At 44.4% G+C, this 20913-nt stretch overlaps 1 protein-coding gene across 1 annotated transcript; it reads left to right on the top strand.

Moving 5' to 3' along the window:
• Nucleotides 1-2438: 2438 nt before the first annotated feature.
• On the top strand, nt 2439-19457 carry SLC22A7 (solute carrier family 22 member 7). The gene is made up of 10 exons (XM_027453544.3): nt 2439-2944; nt 5268-5371; nt 10195-10349; nt 11977-12145; nt 13735-13852; nt 16878-16987; nt 17075-17289; nt 17791-17899; nt 18540-18746; nt 18933-19457. The coding sequence occupies exons 1-10, from the start codon at nt 2567-2569 to the stop codon at nt 18994-18996; spliced, it is 1629 nt and encodes a 542-aa protein (XP_027309345.3). The 5' UTR covers nt 2439-2566; the 3' UTR covers nt 18997-19457.
• The last annotated feature ends 1456 nt before the right edge of the window (nt 19458-20913 follow it).

Genomic DNA, 20913 nt, shown 5'->3' with positions numbered 1-20913 from the left:
CAGTGCTGGGATCCCCTTGGCTCCTGGCTCATCCCCTTCTTGTCCTGCTCTCTGAACCGGTAGGTATTTATCTTGAGCCCATGGCAATGTGTTACTTCACATAAGATTGTCCTCTGCAAATGGCAGTGGATTTCCCTTTCTTCTTGTGTCTTTCCCTACTTGAAGGAATAGATCGGGTTCATCCTTCTTTCTTAAAACCCAGCCTAGTAATTCAGGCTGAATTTCTGCCCTGCTATGGTTTCTCAACAGCACTGGTGAGATGAGAGCACAAAGACAACAGTTACACTAAATGCCTGCGGGAAGGGTCACAAAGCATCTCTGCTGGGTCTGACTGGGGAACAGGCAGGAAGCAAGCGCTGAATGTGGACTGGACCCATGGTCACACATGGCAGAAGATGTGGAAGTCCTTCAATGAGCTGCAGTCAGATGGGGACACCTCTGCCCTCTGAGGCTGAGAGGAGTCTAGGTCATTGCCTCTGGTGGAAGCACTACCTTGCTCTTGCAGTCTTGCATGTGTCATGTATTTTCAAGGCACTGAGGCATAACTTTAGGGGAGAGGCAGCACTTCAGAATCTGCAGCTTTCCCATAGGAGAAAAATACCATTTAAATACCAACCCACAACAATTGTTCAGATATCCAGTTATTATGCAGCAATTGAAAAACAAACAAACAAACAAACAAAAATCATTAATGACTGGGCTATTTAAAAATCTTCCTTCTCTACCAATAGTTGGCCTTCTAAAAAGGAGAAGAAAGACTGCTGAAAAAATAAAATAGGTAGAGAGAGATGTGAGGTAAAATGCCAACTCTTCTTTCCAGGTTCTTCCGTGAGCAGTCAGCCTGTTCTCACTGCTGCCAGGCAGGTCCAAGCCACTTCAGGCAGGTCCTGGGTCTAATCAACCAAGTGGTAGGGCATAGCCATGGCATTTGTACACATGGTGATCATTAACTGTATCTGGTGACTGGTTAAATGAACGTGTTTGTGTTAGAGAAGAACAGCAGTAAAATAATGTATGTTTTTAGCAATTGAACAATGAATAGGAGAGCCCCAGGAGTTGCAGCGCAATGAACTGTAGCCTCATTTCTGACGAGGAGCCTAGGCCTGCTTCGTAGTTTAAATATGCAAGAGCATATCGACAAGAGCTCCTGTTCCTTGCTCTTGGAAGACCAGTGGTGAAGAAAAACAATTTGCCCTTTAGTTCCTTCAGCTTAAACTGTAACTCTGGAGGGACAGTGCTGTTGGGTGCCCCGGCTCCATTCCTGCTTGCTTCCCCCACGCTCACCCCAGGATAAGCACTGAAATGCTTTGTGGCAAAGACTGGGTCAGCATGTTAGTTAAACATGGATGGCCAGGAATGCTGCTGAGACAACCAAAGATCTCCTCAGGTCACAGCGTGGTGTCCTTTGCCTTATAAACTTTGAGGGAAGGGTCCTGCAGGCTCCTCAAGAGAGAGTCAGGGTAAAGCCCCCTCTCCCACTGATCCCAGTTTAACCTGTCCTGATCACACCCCTTTTCCAAAGCCTGCTCAGTAGTGGGGCAGGGAGCTGCATCTATCTTGTCTTCAAGTGCCGGTGATCCTCCATCCAGGTCTCTGCTGGCCATGGAAGAATTTGTTTCTGGCTCATGAACCATGTTGTGTGTGTGAAGCAAGCTGTGCCAGCTGTTACTGCATCTTCACAGTTGCTGCATTTTCTAGGCATTGTTTCTACAATTCTAAAAGAAAAAAAAAAAAAGTCACCTCTGGCTGAGTAAAGAGCCCCTGTTCCTGGTTAAGAATGTATGAGGAGTGGAAAATTCAAATTAAAGACCCATCTCTTCAAGAAACCTACTTCTGGTGGTGATGAAAGAAACGTGGTGCAAGGCTCGTGTGGAGGTGGCAGCAGTACCTCTGGTCCTGTCACGGGCTGTAGGTCCCTCGCTTTTGGGCTGTTGCACTGGTTCCCATCCAATTGGTCTCTATCTGGAGACCCATCTTTCATCTCTTCTGGATATCCTCTCACCTCTCCATACTCCCTGCTCCCATGAGGTCATGACTTGAGACAAGCCATGCTAAAAACACACAGCTGATGCACAGCAAGCAGGGTGCAGTGCCCACAGACACAGTGAGTCACCCCTGGTCTCCTGGGGACATATTTCATGTCCAGCTGGGCCAGCTGGTGATCGGCTCACGAGGCAGAGCTTGTTGCAGTGCCTGAGAGGCCAGCAGTGTGTGGCACCCCCAAACCATAAATCGTGGCTATTCCCACAGCCTCCTCTCCTAATGTGGATCTCCCTCTCAAAAACCACAACGGGAAGAAAGGGCTCTAAAAAGAGAATGTGCCTTGTGCTGGGTCCACTTGAAATGGATGTGCTGTGTGCACACGGGATGATTTTGTTGGCTCTACCCCAAATGGACAGTTTTACTGTGACTTTTGACAACCTTTCAGTGAGGTCTCAAAGTCCAAGGGAGTGGCTGTATGAAAAGCCATGGGAAGCTGAGCTCCAAAGACAGAGACCGCTTCTCAAGCTCATGTTGCTGCTCCTTGGTACATAGCTGCTCTGAATGAGCAAACTCCATAGAAAAGATGAAATTTGAAGATCTCTTGCTGGAAATTGGTGGCTTTGGCAGATTCCAGATTTTGATTTTGTTTGTACTATGCCTCGCAAGAATCAACCTTCCCATGCATTTTCTGCTGCACAGCTTTCTTGCTGCTACCCCCTCTCATCACTGTGCAATTCCACACCAAGAGGCCTTTGTGAACCTCACCATGGAGGAAATTCTGCTCATCAGCATCCCCCGGGAGCCTGATGGCACCTTCAGGTCCTGTGAGATGTTCTCACAGCCTCAGTTTCACCTCCTGCTCAATTCTTCTCTGCAACCAGAAAACGACTCCATCATCCAGAACTGCCAGCATGGATGGGTCTATGACCACTCACAGTTCACCTCCACCATCTCCACCCAGGTAACCCCTGGTCTGTGATCTAGATGAAAATGAAATCAGCTTTGAGAACCAGATGGAGAGATGTTAGGTGCACAGAGTCAAAGGGGAATCTTTGCATTTTAACCAGTGGAAGTTACTTGTTTAGTGAAGATGACCTGGGATGGGGAAGCTCTCTGAAGTGCAGTTAGTCATCAACATTTCTCATAACGAGCATCTTGATTTCTCTGGGTGATTGAGAGAGTGGTGCTGTGGGGAGGAGAGACACATCAGATTTTCTCTGCTTGAGCCATGTGGAATTTGCACAAGATTACAACTATAAGGATTTCATCTTAGCCCATGACTTACTTTCTTGATTCTCCTAAAACTTCATTACTTCTCTTCCTCTGTCTGCCTCTCCTCCCTGATCTCCTGCTTCCCCCTCTTCTCCCAGAGATCATACCGCCTCTCTTACTGTCCCCTCTTGTTTTATCTCTGCCCCCTTGGCATAGCTTTGGTGTTTCACATTTGTTGAGCATGTAGCTGAGAAGATGAGCAGGACAGAGGGAGAAATGAGGCAGAGGAGTAGCATGCTCACCATGCCACGCAGCCACTGACTGGAAAGTGCTTGAGCTCGTGGGGCACCCTGGGGATGAGGCAGCCAGCAGGCATGGGGCTGGTAGGGATGGATGGGCCAGGTGCACATAACATAGGATATGGGGAACAAAATTCAAGGCTCTCCCAGATCAGAGTCCGAAAGAAGTAGGGCTTGTGGCGAGGCAAGGACTTCAGGAGCAAGATGGTGATCAGCTCACAGCAGGTACTCAGCAGACCAGGGATAAGCCCCCTGGAGACACTGAGGACATCACCCAGTCCAGTACCAGCCCCATCCTCATGCCAGCAGAGGGGGTTCAGCAGCCACAGAATGGAGACCCCATGGCAAAAGGTTGGATGAACCTGGCCTTGATGGGAAGGCAGGGAATCCTGGTAGCAGGTGCCCATCGTCCCCATCAGTGCCACCTGGGGAAACATCAGAGTGAGGGCTTTGATGCATCACCCCTTCTGAAAAGCTGTTGACTCACAGTGTCCTTGTCCCCCTGGAAAATGTTTCAGAGGTTTAGGAGTCCATCAGTCCAACTGCCAGCGGTGTGTCTCGCCATCAGCCAAGAAATGTGCTCTCAAAGGGCCTCCTGCTGAGGTGCAGCACTCTGGCCAGGCATAACCTTGAGCCTGCCCAAGGTCCCTGCCCATCAAACATTAACCACCAGCCTTTTCAAATGCTCTGCTAGGGCTGACAGTGATACCTCTGGGTGTTAATACTTTACTTGCAGGCTGTGGTTTTCTTTCCTTGAAAGGCAACCCAAAACATGGTAGGTCTGAGGGAAGGGGACATTTGGTCAGACGGAAGGCCGATGGATCCTAACCAAGAGCCAATGTCTCCTCCCTACCACCCACCACCTCCGGTTTTAGCAGGCACTGAGGTGAGATGGGCACCAGGTCTGCATCTGATTTCTACACCGTTTCAGGGAGAAAGGTATAAAGCACCCTTGGAGGAAAAGGCAGGAGAGGTGCTCTGCAGCAGAGGTGCTGGGCTCGGAGCCTCGTGACACCACATTCAAGGTGCAGTGGCCTCGGGCCATGTTCAAAGGGCCACGGCCTCCTCTGGAGTCTTGTGCTTGCAGCCAGAAAGGTTGCTCAAGGTCTGGCCAGCCCCGTCAGAGACACTGCAAGGCTGGGTTGATGATTAAGTTTAGTTTTATCAAGTTACACTCATATGGAAAATTAACTCTGCAGCTTGGCCACAACATTCTGTAATGATTAGCGACATTTGCACCTCCAAGAAAGTAAAATGATGCTCATTAACCGAGTTAAAAAGAATGCCTAGACCACTCTCTTCATAAGAAATCAGTAAGTTAGCCTCAGGAGCTAGTGTTGAGTCCAACTCCTCCTCTGCCTTCTTTCTACCCTACACAGACAACTTTGAGGAAATTGGCCAGGGCAACAGTAACTGGAATCATGGAATGATCTAGGTTGGAAAAGACCTTCAAGATCATCAAGTCCAAACATCAGCACAACCTACGGAGTCCCATCACCAGACCATGTATATTAGTGCCACATCCACACATCTCTTAAAATACCTCCAGGATAGGGACTCCCCCACTGCCCTGGGCAGCCTGTTGTAATACCTGAACATCTTCTCCATGAATAATGTAATACCTGAACATCAGCTCCATGCACAGTTCTATATCTCAAACAGATTTGGCTAATATGAATTGGAACAGGAGATAGCTATCACTGGAGGGAAATGGTGAGAATGGAGACAGAAGCTGAACTGGGCACTAAGTGTCATTTTGGACTTGTGTTTCAGTGGGACCTCGTCTGTGAGCAGCGTGGACTGAACCAGGCAACTGCCACCTTCTTCTTCATTGGCGTCACAATCGGGGCCGTGGTGTTTGGATACCTTTCAGACAGGTTTGACCCCTTTCAGGCTGTTCCTTCAGGGCTTCGGTTTCAATGACAAGGCCTTCACAAACCTGTGAGGTGTCAAAGTAATCAGAGCGGCAGAGGAAGGAGAAAACAGAATCACAAAGGGAGAATTCAGCCTTTCACACGAAGACTGGAGTAAAGCCATAACCGATGAGCAATGCAGGGGCTAAATGCTGAGTGATGGCCACCGACTGATTCGTGGGGCAGCCAGTTAGGAGCCCACCAGAGAAGCAGCTCTCTGGCCACGGTTAGGAGTAAGGTGCACTGCAACAATAACATTGACCCTCAACACGGGGGTCAGCATCACTGTAGGAAGAGTAGGAACTAAAAACATGCCCTGTCTATGGGACCTATTTCAAGAAAGATGACTGATTAAAAAGGAGAAAGCTGGTTCAAACAAACAAACAAACAAGAAGTTAAATCCTTGCAAATTACCTGGAAATTGGCTAAGGACACACAAGCGAGGGGTCAAAGTAAATGCATGCCATGTCTGAAACAGATTTTCAAGAAAAAAAAAAAAGAAAAAAAAAGACTCGGCTATTACAAAAGAAGCAGGTAAAAGAGGTTGCTATAAGCAGGGAGGCTTTCCTTGAGGAAGAGCTAGGGCAATGCCTTGATGAGGAAAATAGGAACAAATCTGCTCTCTCTTGTTAAATGTTAGAATGTGATAATGTAAACTTGAAAAAAAGTCTGAGTAACAACCGAGAAAGGTCATAAATTAAGAAATTAAGTATTTTTGCAAATAGCAGAAGCAGGAAACCTACCAGGGAATACGCAGAGCAAGCAAGCAAGCAGGATGTGCCATTCAGTCTACACTGTTCAATATTTAATGTCTGAGTTTCCTGTGCAGGAAACTATTTGTTTCCTTCCCAGCTCTGGGAGCTTCCCCGTCCTCTGGGAGTAAACAAGCATTAGGGTGAAGCAGGCTACAAGATCACTGCATAGCAGAGGGAAAACGGCTTCCCAGTATGAAGCTCCCAGTTACTTCTGTATCTTTGATATCTTTGCTTATGTCTGTATATTTCTGTGAGGACTCAAGACACCCAGCTGGTTTTCAGTGTGTCTCGACTTTGTGTCTAAAAAGGCTTGATAGCACTTTTGGAGGTGAAAAAAAACAGAATCGGGAAAAGGAGTTAGGCAAATTAAGGCAGAGAAGAGCTTTATGTTAGAGCAAAATGAAAAATCAACTGTTTTGTTTGTTTGTTTGTGTTTTGAAAGTGGATTGTAGGGGGAAAGGGCCAGTCGATGATTAAGTGATAAAGGGAGCAACAACAGGGCTGTGGTGTGAGACATAACTGAGCTCGTGCTCACAGAGAGGGAACACAGCAACAGGTGTTGGAGCTGGAGCCTTCTCAAGAGAAATCCTGCCTTGAAATGAGCTGGTAGAAGAAGGCATGGAGAAAATTCACAAAATGAATGATAGCAAACTGCCAGGACCAGGGAGTGGTCATCCCACAGTCCTACAGGACCCTTAGGATGGAAAACCTGAAATATTGTTGGCATTGTGTGACCTCCACAGCAGGGGACTAGGAAGGTATGATGTATCGAGTCAGTTTTTAAACCAGTCCCCAAGAAAGATCTTGGGAACCAGCAGCCAGGCAGCCTGGCATCTAGCTATATCGGGCAAATTGGCTCAGAAACTGTTCTCAACAACTGAGCCAGTGGCCACATGACTTTTTTCTCTTTTGCACAAGATTCATACTTTACAAGAAGGCTGTATTTCTTTGAAGATGCTAACAGATATGTGAACAAAGAAGATATCGTCTACTTGGATTTCAAGAAGTTTCCTTACAAAAGGCTTCTAAAGAAACTGAGCTGCCCTGCAGTAAGAAAGAAGGTCCCTGCTTGGCTAAATAATTGATCAAAAGCTGGGAAAGAGAAGAGAGGTGTAAGTGTTCAGTTGTCACAATGTAGGAACACCTCTGGGGACCTGATAATTGGATATGTGTGCTTTTCAGCATTTTTCTAAATGATCTGGAAAAGGAGAAAGCAGGGAGGTGAGGCTGAGAGACCAAGCTGGGCAAGACAAGCTCTGAGCGTGGAGAACTGCAGAAGGATCTTACAAAGCCCTGTGAGTGGATGGGAGCATTAGAAGACAATTTCAGGGTAGATTAATATTAAAAAAAAATAAATAAATTATAATTTCACATGTAAAATAGAGGCCTCTGAGCTGACCACAGCTGCAAGACTTTGGGGATATGATAGAAAGCTTCAGGCAAACATCTTCTCAGCGATGTGTAGTGGCTGGAGAAGCAAATTTAAAAGTAAGAATTATCAGGAAAGGAATAAAAAGTTAAAGAGAACGTCACCATGCAGAAACATGCATATGTATGGTGGTCCTGCATCCTGAATACCGTGTGGGGTTTTGATTTCCTCCTCCCCATCTCTAGAGGTCATAGTAGAAGTTGAGAAAATTTGAAGAAGGCAACAAAAAGACTAAGTTTTGGCTTGACTTCCAATTAGTCGGACAGGGTAAAATGACAGGTAAAGAGGGTCTGATGTGTGCTTGTGAGCAGCCCTGAGCAGAGCTGACTGCACTGCCCTGCTGAGCTACCTGGGCACAGGCCCTGCAGGAGAGCAGGTCACATCAGGGGATGGTGCTGGGAGCAGGGCACCCAGTAAATTTGCAGGAAATTTGGCAGATCCTTTTTCCTGTACCAACTGGGAAGGGTCCTTACCTTGCTCAGCTGTTCTTCTCTTTGGCTCTTTGCACATTCTTGAAGTGGGATTGAACCAAAACTCCTAAGCAAGCCCCACGTTTAAGCATGTTTTGCCCTGATTTGCCTCCCCTGAAGGTGGTTTTCCAGGAGCTGCTGGTGGAACGACAAGTGCAGTATTGGCTCCAGAAGCACCAGGGAAGGGGCCTGGGACTGGCAGAGTGGGGATGGGAAAGAAGAGGAGAAGTTATGAAAGAGCAGGTCATGCCATGTCCCACAAACCACAGCAAATGTATCGAGCACTTTGTGTTGGTTCCCCACGGCACTCCAGATACAGCAACCAGTCTCCAGTCACAGACTGTTTTTGGAAATCCCACTATTCTGAATCAGTCGGAGCTTTCTGGTCATCCATTTGGCTTCTCCCCCATTGAACTTCCATAGGTTATGAGCATTATCTTTACAAAAGTCATGCTGATTCTTGCGTTATTTGCTTATCTGCATGTCTAAGAGTTCTTTTATCATTATTTTTATCCATTTCACCAGTATCAATGCCAAATCTGTTAAACCCCAGATGTCATGCCCCACACCTTTGTGAGACACCATAAAAGCCGATGCCCCCTTAGCAACCTTCCTTTTCTCTTAACAGAGAAGAGGTCCCACTTGTGCTAATTGTAATGCAGTTATTTCATCTCTAGTGCTTTGGGGTGAAAATCTGGCATTTTGCTACACTCATGGTTCATTGTGTTCTAAGATCCTACAGACACTTGCATGTGAGAACACCTCTGCTGACAATTTTTACCCTGCACCTTTACTGTGAACATACATATGCGGAAAAAAAAAATAAAATAAAATTCTGTTATTGCCTGCTCTTTTCCAAACACTCCTTTTATGCCTTGTCCTTGTACCTCACTGGATGTGTGATGCTTTGGCAGACTTCCAGATTGGGATATTTATGAAAATGGCTTTTTTATTCTTTTTAATGCTTGCGCAGTTTGCTCCTTTTATTATATTTTCCACATTTAATCATTCAGAGGTTGCTCTTTTCCAAATCTTTCTCTCTGAAGACGGTTTTAACCGCATTATTTCTAGCAGCCTTCCTGTAGCCTGCAGTTCAATCCTGCCAGCTTCCCTCTGGTTTCCTTAGCAGGTGGCATGCATTTGCTGAGAGAATCTAGTAATGGATCCATAAATAGCTGCCTTGTGCCCTGCAGGGAATTTTATGTTTTGATATGCTTCTTGCTGCATTTTTGAGGTATACCTTAATTTCAGAAATGTACCTTCTTTCCTAAGCAGTTATACTTTTGGAAACTGGCTCCAGTTTAGGTGGTTTTCTGGATGTTTGCTGCTCTGATCCAGCTGCATTACAATGGCTTTTGCAGACTGAGTCTGTTTACATTTTAAAGCAGATCCAGCAAGCTGCCTAGGCCAATGCCAGGAGTCATTTCTTCTACAGTAGATTCATTAACTAGCTGCTGCACGAAGCCAACTATGATACCTCTCAAGAATGTTATTGTGGCATCGTGTCCCAGCACATAATTTTCCCCCACCAGGGTAATGGTCTTTGCCACCCCCCTTATCAGGTGGCCACTAGGAGAATGTCAGAATCAGGCCAGGGTTTCAGTCCCTATTGACTGAATGTTACCCATTGACAGAGTTAAATTAATTTACGTTTTTTAATTTTTTATTTTTTTTATTTTTTTAATGTTCACAGTGCTCTCCTCCTCCTCAGGAGCAGGAGCAGCATCTGGTTCAAAGGGGATGATGGAAGGAGGAGGAGTGGGGACAGCTGTTGGAAGGTGTGGGCTGTGCCAACAACATGAATTTTCAATCTGGCATCTCTTCTTTTCATGGTGCTGTTGAATGGGGAGCCCAATATATGTATATACATATATTTTTGATAATTGCTGCTCTTTCCATTTGCAAGACTTGTGCCTGGTGCTCAGGGGGCAGGCTGACTGCCTGTAGGGGATCCCATCACTGCAGCACTGTCTGTATCCAGAGCAGTTTCCCCCACTCTGAGGCATCACGTAGTCTTTGCAGAGTGGGCAATATTTTCACTGACCTCCTCGAGTCTCTCATTTCACCGTTTCAAACCCTTCTCCCGGACCAGGTTTCCATCCCGTAAGTAACCCACGACTGTGCTTGCGGCAGGTTCGGTCGGAAATCCATGCTCATGCTGTCGCTTGTGTTCTCTGTCATATTCGGGATGCTGAGCGCCGCCTCCGTGTCCTACAGCATGCTGGCCATCACGCGGACCCTCACCGGGATGGCCCTCAGCGGCCTCTCCCTGATTGTATTGCCTCTGGGTAAGTGTTTGGGGTTTGGAGGTTTGCAGGGACTTGTGCAGCATGCAGGCACGATTTCAGCATGGGCAGCCAAAAGAACAACCCTCTTGGGAAGATCCAAGCATTACAATTTAGTCCAGTTAATGCTTTAGCAGTCTCGTCAAAATATAACAACCACTTATTAGTGCTTCTGTTCCAGCATTAACACTCATAATCCATGCTGCCCAATTCCTGTTAAGCATCATTAGCTGTGCAGAGAAAGCCATAGACAAATTATCGTCCCTTTTCCTCTGATACAGGCTTCTCAGCCTTCAAACACAATTAGGAAAATTCATCAGCGTGCCGTGTCCTCAGCAGGAGCAGGATGGTGTGTTATTTGCAGGGTGTTTCTTCCTCCCCAGTCTTGATTTTGCAGCATTTGTTTTCATTATTTCATTTTCAACCCGTATTTTTAGAAAGGACAGGAGAAAGAACCAAAAGATAAAGTAAAATAAAAATAAATAAAATAAAATAAAATAAAATATAAAATAAAATAAAATAAAGTAAAATAAAATTAAAAATAAAATAAAATAAAATAAAATAAAATAAAATAAAATAAAATAAAATAAAATAAAATAAAATAAAATAAAATAAAATAAAATATATATTTAATCACTCAAAGCTAGGCAAAACTGAAGCTGGAGACTTTAATTACTTTGATAATTAAAACAAGCTCCAAACTCCAAGCTACCCAGCAGAGCATAGGATGACTTTATAGATACGGTTAGGACATACTAGGCAAGAGTCACTGTACTGTAGAGCAAGATAAAGGTGCAGCAAAAATGTCCAGAATTTTTGCAGATACAGCCAAAATCAAGTTAAAAAAGGCTTCAGGAGTGGATAAGGCCACACAAGACATCACATGTCCCAAGGCCTGCTATGGCTCATTCCTGTTATAAAGTCTGATGCTTACACACACACACACAAAAATAAATAATAAAATAAAATAAAATAAAATAAAATAAAATAAAATAAAATAAAATAAAATAAAATAAAATAAAATAAAATAAAATAAAATAAAATAAAATAAAATAAAGCAGAGCTTGGGAAGGACATTTGTGATTGTTAGATGCTGTAGCAAGGTGTCAGGATCTTTAGAGGAAAATTGACTTTTAGTTCACGCACAGAAACAAGGAGACCACCGTTTGTTCTGGTTTTACATGTGCATTAGCATTTGCTCTCCATGAAGGCATATTCAGCTGAATATATTTTTTAATCTGGAATAACGAGCGGGCAGAGAAATAGGAAACTAGGTAGACAAAATACAACTAGATAGTAAGAAAAAAAAAAAAATGGGTTTGATGAAGAATGCCACTGAATGGTACTGAACAGGATAAAAATGTATCATCTAAGGGGTTTTAGCACCATTTTTTATTACTGTATGTCCAGTATTTCTTTTAAGGCTTTACTTTAATTGCCTACAGCTTTGTGGGAGGTTAAGCATTATGGATGAATGTTTAAAATGTGCAGAATGTCGGCCAAGCAGCAGAATTCTCCTGGAGGAAAAGACCGGGGACGTTGTCTCACTTTGCACTTCTTACCAAGTCCCGCAGACCCTTCCCAGGAGAAGCCCTGTGTGTCCCCGCTGAACGCTGCCTCCCTCTTGCAGGGATGGAGTGGGTGGACATAGAGCACCGCACCTTCTCTGGGGTCCTGACCAGCATCTTCTGGAGCATCGGGAACATGCTGCTGGCCTTGACAGCCTACCTGGTGAGGGAATGGCACTGGCTCTTAGTCGCCGTGACAGGACCTTGTCTTCTGAGCATTATCTACCTGTGGTGAGTGCTGCGCCCCGCAGCCTGCGGGCTGTGGTTTGCTTCCCCTGCCCTGTGAGCATGTCAAATATCGCAGTGCTGGCCCTGGAATAGCAGGCCATTTATAACAAAACTGAAGTGGCTTGGGTTTCATCTCCCCTCACCTCTGCCAAGGTCAGGAGCCAAGGGTGCACCATGGCTGTGGGAACATCTTTTTTTTTTTTTTTTTTCCTTTCACGTAGCAAGACTGACTCAAATATACAGCTGATTCACTGATACTGTAGTGTGAAGTATGTTAGATTAGTTTATTCAAAGACACAAAACAGTTCTTGGCATGAGCAATGCCATTTCCTAGGTGGACAGATGTCCCTTGTTGAAATCAGCAGAGATATTCCCACAACTGCATAGATCTACCAACAAATAATGCTAATGAAAAAGGGGATAGAGACTGATGCTGTTGTTAAACAATGGCTCAAAAATAGATGTAGCCTTTCACCAGTGATTAATGCTTTCTGGCAGAGTGTATCATCTGGTATTTTGCTGATCAAGTACAACACAAAAATATGTGTTCCGCTGGCTTTTTAGTTTGAGGTTTTTTGCTCTTTTTCGAGGACAACTAGCTGTAAAAAAATGAATCCTGAGAAATGTTGAAATTCATATAAATACATTTTGACCCACCCTTTGAAGGATAACTTTCCTTTTTTTCTCTCTCTCTCTTTTGTTAATGCCTTTTATGGAGATGAGTTCTCCAACAAAATATACTGTAGTCTGATCAAAATTCAAGCACCCAAGAAGTCAGCGATTGTCAGATAATTAAAAGTCCATGCAGTATGGAATCAAAATCAAATTTAGCCCATTCCATGGATATTGTTGACATGGCACCACAACTCAGTTGAGACATTAGACAACCAAATGACATAATATCCTCTGGAGATGGTGACAAGGAGTGCAAAATGCTATTTTTCATTCTTTATATTTGCCAAAGTATTAAAAGGTTATGGGAAGGAATTGAAAACTTTCCAGAAGTCCGGTTCTGTAAATGTTTTTTTCTCCACGCATCCTTTTTCATCTACTGATTGACTAGATTGAATAGTTCATTAGTTTTACTGTAGCCTGACTTGGGGCACATAAATCACCAAGAGCTTATAGGGAACCGGTCACAGATCACTCCTCTGGAAGACCCCATTGAGAGATTCTGACAAATATGTGATCTCAGTAAATATTTTACCTACATATTTCTTCAAGCTTCTAAATTCTGTGTTTAGAGACACCCACCTGGTTTGGCCAGAAGCTGCCAAAAAGCAAGCAGAGAAGCAGTGGCAGATTAGGGAATGAGCATTGCTTTAATGCTCACCGTCCATCCTGATGGTGAAGCAGCAGAAGTTGGGTCCCTCTTCTGCGAGGAATACGTGGCCCATATTGCCAAAATTCCTGCGGCAGAGTGCCAGGAAAGGATAAGCTCTTCCATTATTTCTGTAAGAGCAGAATAGCATGCATGTGTAAAGACAGTGTCCTTTTCACAGAGAAGATCCCCTGTCTTTGGCCAGGGCCATGTATGTGGGGTGGAAAACACGGAGTGCCAACAGGAATGATATCTTCTCTCCTCGCTCCAGGTGGGTCCCAGAGTCTGCCCGGTGGCTCATAGCCAACGGCAAGGTGAAACAAGCTCACAAGCACCTGCTTAGATGTGCAAGAATGAATGGGATGAAAGACTTCGCTCTCTCACCAGAGGTGAGAAACTGAAGATCCAGACACATCCTTCCTCTTCTATTTCCTCTTTCTCTCTGTTTTAATTCTATTTTATACCTGAAGCAATGCTCACAGCCTGCAATGTGATCCACAGGGTGCCATAGTCCATTTTACTCTAGAAAGCACTTATACCCACTGCTAAAGAGAAGACATCAGCTCAGCTCACATAAAGACATACTTATAGCATGTAGTTAGTGTATTTATTGCACTCAAGGTACTCTATGCAGTGATATCCAAAAATATAAAGGCTAGTCCACCTTAGGCTGGAGAAATAATCTTGTATGTACTGTACATGAGCAACTGGAAGATTGTTGGCTGTGCTGAAGTCAGCGCTCATGAAAATCCTTCACAGCCAGGCTTGGATGGCTGCACATCTGTCACCTCTGAATGATTAGTTCCACGTGATTTCAGTCTTGACCTCCTCAAGAGTGACAAAGCTCAGCTGTGAAATCCAGCGGGCACAGAAGTTTGTGGCTCATTAAGTGCTGATATTTTCTTTAATGTCCTCTGCTTTTTCTCTTACCAAAGGAGGAAGATGGGAAACCCCTGGCACAAGCACACGAGCCTTGTGTTTTGCCATCACGGTCCAGATGTGCACACAGTACTCCAGCATCCCCATCAGCCTCTTATCCTGGCCACTATGCCATTTTTAAATAGCAGTTTCTTAATATTTTTTTTAAGAGGTGATTAGCCTCTTTGATTTACAATAGACATACGTTGTTTAATCATGTGAGGAACGATGAGTTTAGGTTGTGGCAGACAGGAGCTGAGTGTGACTCTTCCTTGCCTTTAATCAAGCCAGTAGCTCTGACTAAATGTGCAAAAATAACAAGTTATAACCTCATTCATTCAGCTTTGGCTTATGACTCTGTATTTCAGAGTGCAGCATCACCAGGAAGGACAAGGGATTGTACCCTCCAACTACTCTTAGGGTTAGGAAACGTAGCTGGGGCTTCCCCACTATCACAGCCTTGCACCAGATCACACTGGACCATGACCACTGGACCTTGATCAAGAAAGGTTTGCAGCTGTGACACCTTGCTGGATTTAGGAGGTTTATAGAGACATGTCTGTTTTCTCATCTGTATCCAAACATGCAAGCAACAGAGGACTGCCTGATTTAAGATTGCTTGATTGATTTGACCATGCTTCAGTGTGTTTTGATGGCTTATCAAGATAACAACTGATTTTCCTTATTCAGAAGACTTTGAGAGACATATAAATCTCCTGATAACTGCACATTACATTACTAATGTGCTCTCAGATTTAATAGCACTGCCTTATAGAACTCATTAAGCAATTTCCCAGTGTGATTTTTTTTTCAGTGTGAAAAGTTTTGTCACTCTTCCAAAAACTGCAAAGAATGAAAGTCTCATAGTATGCAACTAAACATAAAATCTTAGCTCTTGAACATGCTGTTACTTACAGCTATCCTCCTCCTTTTCCTAACATTATTTCATTCTGTACAATTCTTTTAAACCAGGGAGCTCTTTGAGCTGGGATTTCTCTTTTATTAGATATTTCCAAGCCCCCAGCCCCCCTAACTGTTCAGGACTGTGTTAACTGTGGGTGATGCTGAAAGCCTGCAGACTCCCTCACCCTCTTCCTCCCCAGCTATCACTGAACCATGTGCTTTTAAAATTTCTTGGGGATTCTTGCTGTTCTGGCTCTCCCAGTTGTCCTTCCACATGCTAAGAAATCTGGCCAACAATATGTAGTAGAAGATGTCTTCCATATTAATGTCTTACATTACCCAGTTAAATAGCAAATCATGCAACTTGAAGGGAGGACTGACTGCCATCAGGGTTACTTGAATCTCACATTGAAATTCTCAGCATTGCAGAAGTGGTCTGCTATCAGTGCTATAATTCATCCTTGGCATCTGGATGAAAAGATTTATTATTTGCCTCTGAAAAAAGGCAAAAGTAGAGAAAAAAAAAAAAAAAAAAGTAGAAAAGGGAAAGAAAGAAAGTGGGTATACTGAAATAAAAGAAAAACATGGGTTCAGCAAACCATTAGACAATGTGTGAAAGGATCATCCAAGGTTGCTAAACAGAATGACAGCTCATCTGGTTCAGAGTCCCTGAACTGCTGGAGGCAGTGGCATTTTGGGGGGGATATCTCTATGTACTTGCCCTGCTCTCTGTAGGCTCCACTGCAGGATGCTGTTGGAGACAAGGCACTGGAAATGACCCTCAGGCCCAAGACATTGCAGCACCTCTTCATACATCCAGCCAAGTTGCAGGTTCCCAGCATAAATCTATGGCTGTGATTAACTCTTTATGCAAAAGCTTTGTTGTAGGCTTTGCTTTCTCTGAAGAGAATATTGATCTGAGAATACACCACTAGTTAACCAAACTCTCTCCTCAAGGTTTCCTTAAAATTTTCCAATTTTAAAAGCCCTTCCCCACATTGGCTGATGATTCTTGAGCATGGTGAAGCAAAGCTGCATTGACATCTCTCCCAAGGTTAGGTGTCCACATCATAGCTGTCTGCAGTCTCCTTTAGAGCCTTGCACTCTAATGAACAGGGTTGATGGAGTTTAGCATGCGATTCTTCTGACCAAATGCAGTTACTTGATGAAGAGGGATATATAAATAATCGTACTTACATAAATGTGAGAAAAAAGCATACAGTTCACTGTTAGCTGCTGCCTGAGACCTGACTCCATGGAAGGCAACTACTTGGGGAATGGGGTGCAACTGGCCAATGCTGACTTTGCTAACCCCACAATCTGCTGCAAGCCTTGCTGCCATGTGGGGTATGCAGGTAAGAAGGGGTGAATAGGTGAAAAAGGCACCTAAATTGGTAGACAATCTATTAAATATTCTATGAAGACATGCCTCTGATAATATATGTCCAGAGAATTGTTCTGCAATAGGAATGTATGGAAAACTCACTGTGGTGATGGAGCTGGAAAAGATGAGGCCCCAGTCTCTCAGGAGTTTCATGTCTGGATCCTGAATGTACAGCATCTGAACTGTTTTCTTCTTTCTGCCTCTCCCAGGCCCTCAGAACGATCACAACAGACAAAAAGCCAGGAGAGAGTTACTCCTACATCAGCTTGTTCAGGACACCAGTCCTGCGGAAGATCTCTCTGTGTTCTGGGGCAGTGTGGTAAGCAGTGTCACTTTGCATAGGGGATTTATTCTGCCCTTACCCAGATGGTTTTCCCTAATTCCCATCTCCACACACTCCTTGCAGGTTTGGCGTTGCCTTCTCTTACTACGGCATGAGCATGAAGCTAACTGGCTTTGGGCTCAACATGTATCTCTCCCAGTTTGTCTTTGGCATCATTGAGATTCCAGCCAAGGTAATCGTGTACGTGCTGGTGAATCGAATTGGACGACGGCAGAGTCAGGCGTGGTCACTCATCCTGACTGGACTATGCATAGGAGCCAACATCATCATTCCCGAACGTGAGATGCTCTTCTGCTGTACACAGCACTTGCTAAAGGGGAGGTTTCCATTCCATGCAATGCTGGAGAGGGAGAACCATAGATCTTGTCCGCAGGCAACTCTGCATACTGATGCCCTCCGTCTTCAAGGGTGACAGTGGGACAAGGCTGCTAATGTGGGCTTGCCCATATATCTGGTGGCAAAAGGTGGTCTCCAGCCCCTGTGAAGTGGCTACAGAGGGTCCAGTTATGACGAGGTTAAGTGTCTTTATTACAGACAATGTCCAACGGGAAATGTTGGGACCTATCCTTCCATCAGTTCAGCTTCCACTCAGGATAACAGCCACCAAACTTTCAGACTTTGATTCAGACCTTGGATGCACTACCTCTAGGGCTAGGAAGCTTCCTTTTCATTTATTTATTTTTGTAAGAGCATTGAGCATTCATTCCTTTTGCACAAGAAGCCTTTTCCTAGCTGTTGCTCTTCAACCATTGTCATAAATGTCTTTTCTTTCCTCCCAGCCTTCACTTCCTTACGCTCTGTAGTAGCCATTACAGGCAAAGGTCTCTCAGAAGCTGCATTCACCACTGTCTTCTTGTACACCTCTGAACTCTACCCCACCGTCCTGAGGTAAGAGACGCCACTGCCTGGGCGCACATCCAGACCCTCAGTGTGAATGGCACCCCTTGGTCTTTGGCATCAATACAGCAAAAGATGCTGCTGGCTGGACTGCAGGACTGGTGCCTTGCCTCTAGAAGCAGCAGGTTCTAGGGATTACACATCACACTCGTGAGAAAGGGGCAGGGCAGGTGGGTTATGTGGATAGGGAAATGTATGGAAAGGTCAGGACTATTCTGTGTGGGCACATTTCTGAACTCAAGGGATTTGTGCTCAATAAAGTCTTAGCTCCTTGCGATAATCTGTCAGTAACTGCTAAAAGACCCAGGAAATAATCATTCAAAATATCAATTTTTATAAGGGACACATACTATCACATGAGTTTGATAGCCTTCTGGACATCAGATGATACTAAAGCAGGGATTAACTAGCCTTCCAGGAGGAAAAAGCCAGTTTATATGAAATATCCAGGTACTGGAGACATAAAATTAGGTGCAGTACCAGCATGGTTTGGGATGTAGCTAAGACTGGTGGAGGAAATCTTCTGTTTCTTGTGGAGGTTTTTGTTTTGTGAAAATCTGAGAAAAAAAAAAAAAATCTTTCTTCGTATTTTTCTTGTGGTCTCCACCACCATGGTCCCCTCCCTTTCCAGGCAGAATGGGATGGGATACACCTCCTTCGTGGCACGCCTCGGCGGGGCTCTGGCTCCACTCGTGTTCCTGCTGGATGAGGTGTGGAGGTCTCTGCCCGAGGTGACGTACTGCGGCGTGGCAGTGTGCTGCGGCTCCGTGGCCTTCCTGCTCCCAGAGACACTCAACGTGCGCCTGCCTGAAGGCATCGAGGACATCGAGAAGACACAGTGAGTCAGCTCCATCCTGCCCTGCACGTGGAGTCTGATGAAAGGGCACGGAGATGTCCCACTCTGCTGCCTCTAATTCCCCATCCATGGGTGGCAACAGATCAAGGGACAGCCCAGCAGGGATCGGGACTGTTAGGCTTCTTGGTCTTCTGTCCATCAGCCTAAATGTGCCTTCTTTTCTTCCAGGGTGAAGGAGCCACTACAAACCAGTGCCCCTGAGGGCACGCCGTTACAGTCTCTTCTGAAGTGAGGGACTCCGTGGGACAGCCACAGACTCTGTGTAGGACTGCAAAACTGAGCCACGCTCTGACCTGCCAACTAAAGAGCCTTCACCATCCTCCTCGTCTCTCTCTGCAGGGAATTGAGGCTGAGGGTATATAAGGAAGGAGGTGGATCATGAAACCAGCTGGAGGGAGCTAATCCCTCTCTGTAGTGTGGCCAGGAGCAAGAACACTCAGGTCTAATAGGGTCTGGACATGCAAGGACCCTGTGCTTAGCTCTTCCAGTCTCTGGCCTTGATGGACTAGCAGCACGTTTCAGATTACTGCACAGCCTTCCAGAAACTACAGTCCATTGGTTTACAAGCCACAAGAAAACAGCAATAAAAAACACTGAGTGTGAATTGTACAAAAATAATAATATAAATAATGTCCAAAAAAAAAAAAATTATCATCTGAAATAAATCTAACTGGATGGTGGATAAACCATAAACTGTAGCTACAAATACTTCTTGAATTTGGAAGTGGTCTGGAGATTTTCCACACTGAGGGTCAAAGCTAGCAAAAAGTACATGCAGTAATTCCACTGAGAATGGGATAACTCCAAGCATTTGTCCCAAATACACAAAGAAGTTTTTTTCAGATTATTTACATCTAGTGTATATGTGATATCCATTAAGAAAAAAAAATCATTACAGGAACTTTTGAATGTAATATTGAGTAATTCAGTAACGGATTTCATTCTGCTTATTGATCTAACGCATTGATCTTAAGTTTAGGAAATGCCTTTGCATCTTGCACTTCTGCAAATAACAGAGACAAGGCACCAACTATAAATCTGGAACCCTGACAAAGAGCAGCTTTCTAAATTGGGAAGAGAGAATGGCCTCAGCATCTGAGTCCCAGACACACCATGATTCCCGGGGCTTTGATGTATTTTAAGCTAAGCCACGCACAGGTCTATTAGGATAACACAAACCAACGGCGTATCCGAAAACAGATGAGGAGCCCCATCAAATTCTAGGTCGAAGAGCGCCTCCTAGTAGAAACAAGTAAAAATTTCGTTCACTTTTGCTTTAAGCTAACAAAAGGAAAGCAAACCTCATCCTCAGTGAGACACATAATTTTGTGTATTATTTATGCCTCAAAGATTGGGTCAAATAACCATCCAAAATCCCTGGAAAAAAAAAGAGCAATTCCCTATGTACTGCCTTGCGCTCACCAGAGGCAGATCATCGCTCTTATATCAGCAAGTTGCAACACCCTGACATCAGTAACAGATCATAATATTCTTTCAGAAGTGCCACATGCAGAACACGTGTTTGGGATCCGTTTCAGAGTATTGCCCTAGCTACAGCAAGTATCTGAGGGAGATACACAACCTGGCAAGTGCCAGTTCAGGAAAACTTTCAATAAAGAAGGTTATTTTTTTTCTCCAGAGTGGGAGAAGGATGGGATTTAATGTCCTAATGTATTTCTCACCACCTTAGCCTTGTCAAAAGGAAGACAAGTGGGATCCCAAATGAGTGGGGTTGATGGTTTCCATTCCCACTCTGTCCATGCAGGAGCATACCCACAGGCCACTCCTCACACATAAGAGGTGTACATAAACTCACACACACAAAATAAAATGGTTTAATTCTAAATGGCACAGTTGAGGTAATATTGCTTTAAAACCCTTTTCGTTTTTTTCTTGGGGAGGTAAATTAAGCTCTGATTGTTCCAATTTTATATTCAGGAAAAACCTTTAAGCTTCAAAAAGACTGGATTCAGTATCCCAAGATTTGTGTCGGTAAGAATTAGCATCCCATTTAAACAACGTCCATGTCAGCATCCAGTCAAAGATGATACAAAATAGACAGTTCTTTTTCATTTGAATCTTGTTATCGCCCATTTGGCCTACAGTTGAGTGTTTTCTATGTTCCTTAGACTTTTAATAAAATTGGTCT

This window comes from Anas platyrhynchos, chromosome 3, assembly GCF_047663525.1.
Source record: "Anas platyrhynchos isolate ZD024472 breed Pekin duck chromosome 3, IASCAAS_PekinDuck_T2T, whole genome shotgun sequence".
Lineage (NCBI taxonomy): Eukaryota > Metazoa > Chordata > Aves > Anseriformes > Anatidae > Anas > Anas platyrhynchos.
The sequence above is the reverse complement of the archived record's forward strand: the minus strand, read 5'-3'. Positions and strand labels throughout refer to the sequence as shown.

What these genes read in the sequence shown, in the direction of transcription:
- SLC22A7 (XM_027453544.3), top strand. Translation starts at nt 2,567, where the DNA reads ATGAAATTTGAAGATCTCTTGCTGGAAATTGGTGGCTTTGGCAGATTC. An exon ending in TTTGGATACCTTTCAGACAG is followed by an intron (nt 5,372 to 10,194) that starts GTTTGACCCCTT and finishes TGCTTGCGGCAG; the next exon opens with GTTCGGTCGGAAATCCATGC. An exon ending in CTCTACCCCACCGTCCTGAG is followed by an intron (nt 17,900 to 18,539) that starts GTAAGAGACGCC and finishes CTCCCTTTCCAG; the next exon opens with GCAGAATGGGATGGGATACA.